The 10,669-nt window shown below is 32.4% G+C and overlaps 1 protein-coding gene across 1 annotated transcript; it reads right to left on the reverse strand.

Moving 5' to 3' along the window:
• Positions 1-834: 834 nt before the first annotated feature.
• On the reverse strand, positions 835-6,216 carry LOC134282320 (prostaglandin E2 receptor EP4 subtype-like). The gene is made up of 5 exons (XM_062764724.1): positions 6,198-6,216; positions 5,865-6,100; positions 5,525-5,648; positions 3,229-3,407; positions 835-1,053 (listed from the first exon to the last, which is right to left on the reverse strand). Exons 1-5 carry the CDS (start codon positions 6,214-6,216, stop codon positions 835-837), a joined length of 777 nt encoding a protein of 258 aa, XP_062620708.1.
• Positions 6,217-10,669: the final 4,453 nt, after the last annotated feature.

Here is a 10,669-nt window from a genome sequence, read left to right on the forward strand (position 1 = left end):
GGGGCGCACTACTGGCCTGTAATTCTTGAGGTTAGTAGCATGAAGTCTGTTTCTCAAAGTCTGGGGTGTAATGTGCAAGCCTGTGGCAACATTGAACTGACGAGCCAGTCTTGGGGCTGGTAGAAGACGATGTCTCCGAGCCAACGTAACGATGTACCGTCTTGGCGTTGCGTTGAAGCACGGGGTTGTCCACTCCTTGCCTCTCATTGACTGTACCAGTCCCCTGAAATCGTGTCCAGAGTCTAGATATGACACTCTGGGACACATCAAACCGGAAAGCAACATCTCGCTGGGTTTGTCCAGCTTAAAGCATTCCGATTGCTTGATTGCGCTCATTTGCCTGTAAATGACGTCTTTGTGGTGGCATACCTCTAATTAAGTCGCGTTCAGTTGCTGATGACCTTTCCAATAACGTAGTGATGTCTGCTGACCGATTGTCTGCATTACACAACTACCCAGTGAGTACCTCATTTTTATCGTACGGCTCATGGGCACGTGCAAATTGTGAAGACGCATTCAATGAACCGGATTCAAGCAACAAAATGTTTTTCTCAATCAATGTTTTTTTGGTATTTCACTAATTGTTTCTCTCAAAAACTTTATCAAACCAAATGCCCAATATCCCTAACTTTTTTTGTCCAGTATATAAGGGAGGAAGTATAGTTATTTGAAGCAGATTAAGAAAGGATTCACAAAGCTTTATTCAGAAACAAACTTGAGAGTGATATGATAGAGAATGCCCACAAAATTGTTCTATAGGTACTTCATATTTTGAAGTCAAAATTTGAAGAAGAAGAAAAAAACAGCTACAATCGTCTTTTGTTTTAATTTATATTATGAAGTGGTGGTTGTTGGAATCGTGGAACTCGGATCCTCATTTCTACCTCGGCCGAAACATCTCCTCCACTTTTCAAGTACCTTCGGATGAAAGAGAAATTGGATGAAAAGAAACAGGTGGGCATTCATCATGTTGTTGACAATATTCAGACGGATTCCAACAAAGTCTTTTTGTTTCGAAAGATTGATTTCAAGTTGGTTACAGAAAAGACGTACCTGTGACAGAAAAAAAAAATAAAATTAATTTACATAAGAATTAATTGTTATGTTTATGGTATTGCTTCCAATACATAACTTTTATTAACCAAGCAGTAACCCGGTAGTTTTCTTGTGAAGATATGTCACTCGTGAAATTTGTTAAATCAAGGATTTTTTTTAGAAGTATATTTTGGATAAGTACTCACATAGTGGGACTCAAAATCGACGAGAAAATAGGGTCAGTGTGCATCTTACTGACTTACTAAGTTGACCTTTTTGCACTTAAATTTTAACTCTTTGGTTAATTACTTTAACCTTTACCATATTTTATCAGATGATACAATGGCAATAAATATTATTTTATTTTACGTAAAATACTACTTGTTTGAATAATATGAATCATTGAACAAATCTTGAAAAGTAATGCGCGTAAATTATTGTGTGACATTTTTGCACTAAAAACATAATTTTGGGTCAATAAAAAACTAAATAGGCAATAAATATTTTTCTTAAATCAAGCTTTTTACAACTTAAGCGCTGATCAGTCACAAGTATCGAGTACTTTAAAATAATGAAAAAGTTGGAGTCAGTCATGTTTATTTTGAAATATTGGTCAAAATATGTGATTTTCAGGCGAAAAATGGTGTAAATTTTATCTTGACTTATTTGACATATCTTCATTTTTTTGGACAAAGTTTATTGAAGGAAGGTGTTAAACTTGTTCTAAGATTATAAATTAAGACCTACATTAAATATTCCTAGCAATATCATAACGTAAAATATTCTCCGAGTAAAAGTATGTGAGGCTAAGGTCCGTATTATATCTGCCTGAGGCGAGTGATCATGTATTACTACCAAACGATTTTTTAAAGCCCTTGTAAACGAAGTTTTGGGGGGTATATACATGTAGTTTTTTGTCGTGACCGTCAGTCTGCCTGTCTCTGTCTCTTTATCCACAAAAACCTTTATCCTTGCCCATAACTTTTGATTTCGTAAAACCATGAATTTCATATTTCACATGTGTATTCCTTGTGACAAGACCTTTCTATGGGTATCACCGAATTTGCAGCCATGGGATTGTATGGGGTGAGTAGCCCCTTCCTTGACTGTTCAGTAGGATCCATTGTACACATCATACACAGTTTATACTAAATTATGTCCAGAAGATGTGTCAGTTCTTACTTTGAGAATGTTTTTGTCTTCACTCTGTACACCCTGTGTCAGCAGTCTTGATCTTGACCCTGGAGTTTGACTCACTTTTACAAAAAAATTTCAAACTTTTACTTTGACGATATCTTTTGAACAGTAGATGCCAGGACTTTTATTCTTTATATATGCATTCTTTGGGAAAGACCTTTCATTGAACACCATAAACTCACCGGTAGACGTTTGGACCTTCGAGATTTCCGTACTTATGAAAAAACTTGAACCCTGGCCATAAAATTTGTACGTTAAGGCCTAGTGCTTTCATATTTCACGTTTGTAATTCCCTTGACAAGACCCTTCATTGGATACCAAGAACTTTGACCCTTTGAATTTGACCTACTTTAAAAAAAGCAAACCTTGATAACTTTTAAAGGGTTAAGGCTAGTGCTCTTAAACTTAAAATATGTAATCCTTGTGGAAAGACCTTTCATTTGATATCAAGAACTTTGACACTTTGACCTTGGAGTTTGTCCCACTTTTAAATTTTTTAATCTTGGCCATAACTTTTGAACGTTTAGGGCTAGGACTTTCTTCATACATGTATTTCTAATAGTTATTCTTTGTGGTAAGACTTTTCATTGGATACCAATTACCTTGACCTTGAAGATTTGCATACTTATGAAAAATCTTCAACCTTGGTCTACTTTTATATTTCACAATTGTATTTTCAGTGAGAATACCATACTTTGGGCACCAATATATTAAATTTGCAATTAAGAAATTTTTTTTAATTTTTGCTATGTTGCCATACGGGGGCATCAGTGTTTTACAAACACATCTTGTTTTTCATTTCAAACTGCATTTAAATAAGTCTTCCACAGGTATATGGTGACGTTTCTACATAAGCGAAAAGTTCTAAAATGGAAGGTAAAACAACATATAATCAATTAACAATAACTTCCAAATTAAGTTTAAATTGATTGTATTTATAAGTTTATGATGTATTTAATGATAATTGTTACATAAATATCAGTTTTTGGTACTCACTAAAAGGGGTGATGAGAAGACTATGTAAACGACAGAGATTGCCACCATCATCACTATAAATTTTGTTTGATCTTTGTCTATTTTTGATCCCGTGTCGAGTGGTCGTACTTTGTTCATGCGGAGAAGCTCATATATGGCGGAGATGTTGCAGAAAACGATGATTGCCATGCAAGTAAATCCTACAAAAACGTTAGAAAACAATAATTCAAGAAGGCAGAAGGCAGAAACATTTAAATATGAAAAACACAGCAAAGTGGAACATCACCTTGCAAAATATCCCAATATATAAATTCTTGCTTGACGCTACAATTTTACAGAAAATATTTTATAGTAAGTATGACAACACCTTTCATCAAAGAAAAAAACAAACATGTACACATTTTCAAAATTCTTTTTTGCATTGGAAAGGAATTCGGATATTTGGGAATTGTTTTGTTTAAAATGTTTTTACGGCGACAATATAAATATTCTCAAAATATGCCAGCAAGCTGCTTAAAATATTTTGGAGCAGTTCTCTAACCAGCACCTAAAGTTATTGTTATTCTTAAAAAACATACAAGTATATTCCTTTCAAATTACGTTAATCTGACTCATTAATCCTTTCAAAGAATTATCTCAGATGATTCTTTATGTACAAGAGGAACATTGCCCTTTGATGTTTATATTGTTTAACATGTACATGTACCATTACAATATACTAGTATGTAAGTCCATTTAATAACTCAGTCCTGAAATAAGTACGTATTTTTTAGGATGTAGAAAGCATTCTTTCTTATAGCCTTATATGAAGTTTTCGCTTTAATTGAAGGATCAGATTCTGAAGTCATTTGACACTAACAGTAATATACAATTGATTAAATTACAAGAAGGAAATTAACGGATAAGTCTTTGATGATATTTGCATTTTTGTTACACCTTTTTTCTCTCCGGACGGAACTTTCATTTGATCTGTATTTTTAATCGATCGTATGCTTGTATCTGTAAAAAGCAACACATTTTTATTCCTTGTTTCATGTTGAAGCTGATCACGACTCGTACATACGATAGGTATACGCCATAATTTTCCCTACGATTATCAGGATTGGGGTATACCCTTCACAATTCTTACATTTGATCCGTAATGGCATGAATGTACGAATGTGGTCGTATCAGTTATTATAACACAATCGTTGTTTATAAGAAGCCCAAGGGTCACAGCGCTCACCTGATTCAATGGGCCTGTTCTGAATATGTTTTTCTCCCATTTATTATGGAAATTTTGGATCGCCCTCTGACTATATACTGGAGCCTTAATTTGAACAAAAAATCTACACTACAAGAGGATGCTTCTGTATTATCATTTATTATCGCTATTTATTTTTAATTTTTGTCCTCTTAAGTCCCAAAATTGCCCTGTTCTACCTCTGGGGTCAATTATCTTACATCTGGTTTTCAGCTTTTCTGGTCCAGTGGATTTTGAGAAGAATTTATTTGTATATTTTAAAAAATATATTCATTCAGCTGTACGAGGGTTGTTCGAAAAGTTCGTGGACGATGTCAATATTCGTTATACTACTCACTAGAAATTTAAAATAAGCCCAATATAATATGTACAGATATTTGTTTTCTTGATATTTAAAGTTTCATTCCATTCGATAACAGAACAATCTTATGACATATTGTTTTCATTCCTCAAACAATTTAAGAGTTTATACAGTATTATTCCTGAAATTGCATCGTTATTTGCTGCTCCATGACTTTCTAAATTGTCATCGTTTTTGTCGTTTTCATATTTTCATACAGATCTACCTATCTCGAGTATCTCCTCAAGTTGACGTCCTTCAACAAAGCAAAATATAATCCACAACTTGGAATCCGAGTCGATGTAACAATTCTTTAATTCAATTTCTATGTTGTTTTTCGTTTTTACTCCATTTTACAGAGAATATGACTACAGACATTATTTGGTGTATTTTTTTAATACTTACTAAATTTTGACCTACTCCGCGACCCGACTTTTGCATTTTTAAAATCTGGATAAGTTTTGAATAAATCGTGATACCGGTATTAAAAACAAATTGATATAAATCATTTAAATTTATTGTTAAAACATTACTATCAAATTTGGATAACATATGAGGTCAAATAAAAAAAAAGATATGACAGCACCTGTCCTACCGTACCCAAATGAGCCATGGTTTGAACAATTTAGAATCTGATCTACCCAATTTAAAAACCTTAATAAAGAAATGGCTAATATTAGAGTTGTAGAAGTAACAGAATTACAAACAAATGGAGATCAATGCGTTTCACCAACCTTCAAAAACAAAATAAAGGACGAAAAATCTTCCCCCAACCGATCTGTCGTTCCAGTGAAAATCGCACCAAGATTGATAGCCATAGCTGTTAACTCCCATTATAGGCAAGCATGATACGAATATCTGTAAAAGAAAAGATTCCACGGGCAAATTGTATCGTCTACTCAGAAGTAATGCTAAACATTCATCTTAGTTCATTTCAGTACATTACATTCTTTAGTAAATTGTCAAACTACGGATGTATTTGTCAGCGCTCATTTCTGCTATCTAATTAGGAAACATTTTTCATATTCTTAGGTAATTGATGGGTCAAAGAAAGTAAGATGGAATATTACATACTGCGTAAATTCCTAATCCAACAACGGCACCTATGACTCTTTCTTTCGACATCAAACTACTGTACTTGAACGGATATCTCAGTGCAATAAAGCGCTCAACAGACATTAGCACCACCATAAGACGGGAGGCCATCATGAAAACTGTCTGGGAGAAACCTCTGAAAATGCAGCCATGGTATCCTCCAGAATCGCAGTAACCAAGGAAATAATTTGCAACTTGCAAACTTGCGCAGAGGGCTGAAAATATATTATTTACACCCTTATAAATATCTTTCTGTATATTTATTACTAATAAAATAAACAGTCTAACAAATAAAACAATTTCACTGTTGACCGGCCTGCCAGTCCAACATATTGATTGATTGATTGAATATTGTTTAACGCCGAGTCGGCAATTTTTCAGCCATGTTTCGGCGGACCATTAGTTTAAATCGGTTTTTGAAAGTTTTTGGTTTCTCTGGCGGCCCCCAGTGAGCCTACTCTTTTTCGAACTCCAGAGAGAGACGATCTTTTACGTGCCAAGGGGGTTGTAATCCTTGAAACGGGGCACCATTTAACGTCCCATCCGACGGACTTAAATATTTATTTAAAAATATGTAAACTGTTAAACCAGTCCAACATAAGAATTCTTAGACCGCAACGTCACTGGGCACTGGGTCACAAGTAATCGTTCAGCATCGTCGACACGGAAATATCCGAGGTTTAGAGCCGTTGCTACTAGTACATGTATTTGAAAGACAGAGACACGGGAAGAATATGTTTTGTGATAAATAATTTTTGTGATATAATAATTTTTGTTTTTTTTCAGGTATTGTTTTATTCTTATTGACTAAGCCTAATTTTTTTCAAATAAAGTAATTGATAATACAGAGTGTATTGATAAAATGTTAAGTGATTAAGGATATAACAAAAAAATATACCCTTGGATTCGGGCAACATATGATTTGTTGGACCTGAAGGTGAAAATAATTATTTTGGTCTGCGGCCTCGTCCAACATTTTCGCATTCAGGTCCAACAAATCTTATGTTGCCCGAATACCCAGTCAATAATCCATTTAAGTCGTCTTCTTCACATATCGTTTGTTCATATTATAATCCAAAATATATTCAACTTAAGGAGGCCTACTGGGGATTCTATTGCCATATAAAATTATATCAAAATGAAAATACTTCGTGCATCATAGGAAAATGAAGCGTGTTTACTGTTTTAAAGCATTTTTTAAATTTATGAATAAAAACAAAATTATGAAATTAATGTTTGAAAAATTTAATTACCATTTTATAATTTATAATTGATTTTTAAAACGATTTTTAACTGATAGGTACATGTAGATTGACGCCGTTCCAGAAGGGGTCATAAAAATGTTATAAAAGAAAAAGTATTAAATATATGATAATGTCTTGATCATTTTTTGTATCCCTCTTATTTTGTAGTACTCCATAAAAATTCGATATATATATTTTTTTTGGCAATTTGAAATGTCCCTTCTGGAAACAAGATGGTGAAATTTTGTGTTTCTTACAAATAATGTACAATAGAGTATTACTTATCATATATTATAATTTGAACAAAAAATCTGTTGTAGTATTTGTATAATTTGCTCTAAAGTGCGAAAAATTTACTATTTCCTGGAATATAACCCTATAGTAATTGTACCTGTATTTTGAGACAGTCCCTTAAAAATACCTGATTTGTTCAATGTGGACAAAATCACAGGAGTTCGCGTACCTATCAATTTTACCGAAATTTTCAGTAAATTCAAATAAATAAATAAATACAAATAAATACCGAATACCTATAATAATAGTTATTGTTATCATTATATGTATTACGTATTTTTTTAATTTACTGAAAATTTCGGTAAAATTGATAGGTACGCGACCTCCTGTGACAAAATAGACATGTCATAACGCAAAATTAATTTTAAAAATTAAATTATTTATTATTTGAAGAAAATTGCTAATAAACTTGTTTACCGTGATGCAGAGGAAATTTGGGCTTAATTCTAATATTGTTTTCAATAAAGAATTGAATTGAATCAAGATGATTTATTGATTAGTAAAACTGACAATGAGAATGTGTTAATTAATATAATTGCATATGATAAAACTATAGGCCTACAAATATAAAACAATCCTTTATCCTCAATAATTTAATTTTGTTTGTAATGCGTCATTTGATTGGTTGAAAAGTAAACCGAAATTGTATAATCTTATTTGCCAACGTCACAATAACATGTCAAAATCGTATCAATCTGCTTGACGTTACGTTAAAAATATGAACAATTTGAAGGCGATTTAAGGGAAAACTTGTCTTGTTTTATATATGAGCCTCGTCGGATAGAAATCGACCTTATGGCAAAATTTATCGAATTTGAGATTTTTGTGTATTTTAGTGGTCCATGTAAAATCACGACAAAAACTGAAAACGGAATCAAAATATCTTCATTTATAACAAAGTTGTTTCATTTTGAAATTGGTATGTTTTCAAAATTAACATTGAGGATATCGCAGTTTCTTTACGATTCAATTGTGACGTCACATAATGGTTTATTCTCATTTGTTTAGTAGGGGCACCTGTTATCGCTTAGCAATCAAAGTGGTCATCGTGTCTAAGTTAAACAAAATGCTTAATTAATGACATACATAGTTGATCGTAATCTACAATCCCAAAAATTGTGTTAAGTGTATTATTAATCCTTTCAAAACCGAATAACCCCCCCCCCCCCCCGAAAAAATATACTTTTCTGTCTTTTGAACCGACGGACAAATGAACAACTGAACTTCCAATTAACAAATATATAGATTTACATGTATGCTGATTTTATGTTTGATCATCTATCCTCAAAGCATGCGAGTTAGTTATTAACACAATTTGTTTGATTTTACATAATCCCCATGTAAAGGAAAAAGACAACAATGCGATCGAGTCCAAATTTACAGAGGGTCGATCTCAGAAATACATCGTTTCTTACATAAAATACATGAACCATGCAGTCAATAAAATCACAACTAAAATCATGCTACGATAATTATTCTTAAGTTAAATTTAAAAAAAAAATCACATCAATTTGTATATAGTTATAACGTGAATTCAAACATAGTGTGATACTAGCCTTGTGTCTCAAAGTTGACTCATTCTATTAGGATTTTTCCTTAATGCTGTTTCTACTGCAGCCACATTCTACTGTGCCTTACATTATCATCCCCCCCCCCCCTCGATCCCAATAAAAACCCGATCGTCTTATTATCAAAATTCTATTATCTATAATGTACAAAAATAATTAAGTAAAATTAATAGAATATCATTTCAAACAGTATACAGATCATTGATTTTTGCTTACCGCCGAGTCGGCAAGATTTCAGCCGTTATCAGCGGGTAATCTTTATCTGTTGCATGCAAAATACATGAACATGTAGTTGTAAACCTTAACTTAGGGAACTATTTAACATTCCATCTGAAGGATTGTAATTTCAAAATATGTAAAAAGTAATAATTATGCATCGTTCGTACATTATTTACTCCGTATATGAGAAAAACCAGCTAATTTTAAAAGAATATTATTTAGAGTTACATGTAGCGAAATGTAAGTCACGGGAAACATGTATACACATTGGCTGAAATTCTCGATTCAGTAAATATGCATGCATTATTCTTGGACGATTTGTGCGTATTCTTCATAATCACTTCATTCTGACGTTTAAGGCGGAAGTCAGATGATTCTTTATTTTTGTTTTTTTATAGCGTATAGTTTATCATCATCGAATACCCAAGGATGATCTTATCTTTTCTTACAAGTTTGGCTTTCCAGAAAGCCTTAAATGTCATCTCTTTGGCTCCATCTGTGTCAAAGAATAAACAGTGGAATGTAACATTTTTCTATTAAAGACAGAATATTATTATTATTATTTTTAGGGGAATGGTAATTAGATATTGAACAGGAAAAGGGGTAGCTTTCAAACTCCAAAATCGTATGTTGTAGATGGGAAGGAAAGGTTTAAAGTTTTTGATTTTTTCTGAAAAACCATTTATTTGGAGAAGACATGACTATACTAAAAGAAAAAGTATGGATAAGGGAGATGACTTGCAGTGAACATGCATTTACAACAGTGAAAGGTTAAAGGGCCGGACTGGGACTCAGATTTGAAGAAAATATATTTTTCTGAAATTTTCTAAATAATATCACGAATCATGCTTAAGCATTTCACACTGAACTATATATAAATCGTGTTTAGAAAACTCTTTTATATGGAAAATCCTAAAACTACTAATTTTGGGACACGTTTGATTGAAACGTATTCTCATACTTTAGTATGTGAAAGGATTATAATCTTCATATAGGCATGTATCTAACTTTGGAATAATTACATTTTTAAAAGAAAATTTGGATGTCAATTTAAAATACGTTAAACATAAAGGAAAGAATGAATTGGCCATTCATTTCTTACCTTCGTACTATTCAGATAGAATCAATGAGCAATTCATATTTTCTGAGAATTTTTTTTTTAAATCACTTAATATTATTATAACTAAAAGAATTTAAGATGCATTTGTATTTGTTAATTTATTTAAAAACACATTCAAGATAGTTATAACAGCTGACCAATTTCCACTTAGCGCAATACGATAGTAAAATTTAAAAGGTATCAGCTAAAATCAAGCATTCACGAATTATCTGGAAAAAAAATCCCAATTTGCCAACCCTGAATTTACGACTGTTTTAGGAATATATTTTAATTTTGGCTTCATTTCAATAAAATAGAAAAGGTGATTTGATTACTTTTTTGCTATTAATACAATTGAAA

Source organism: Saccostrea cucullata, unplaced genomic scaffold (assembly GCF_032062105.1).
Source record: "Saccostrea cucullata isolate Sc308-1 unplaced genomic scaffold, CSIRO_AGI_Scuc_v1 ctg1739, whole genome shotgun sequence".
In the NCBI taxonomy this organism is placed as follows: Eukaryota; Metazoa; Mollusca; class Bivalvia; order Ostreida; family Ostreidae; genus Saccostrea; species Saccostrea cuccullata.

Bases quoted from the DNA above. Each gene is read 5' to 3' on its own strand.
- LOC134282320 (XM_062764724.1), bottom strand. The intron at 5,649-5,864 runs GTATGTAATATT...TTTCTTTTACAG, and splicing joins TTGGATTAGGAATTTACGCA to ATATTCGTATCATGCTTGCC. The intron at 1,054-3,228 runs GTGAGTACCAAA...TTTCTGTCACAG, and splicing joins TCTTCTCATCACCCCTTTTA to GTACGTCTTTTCTGTAACCA.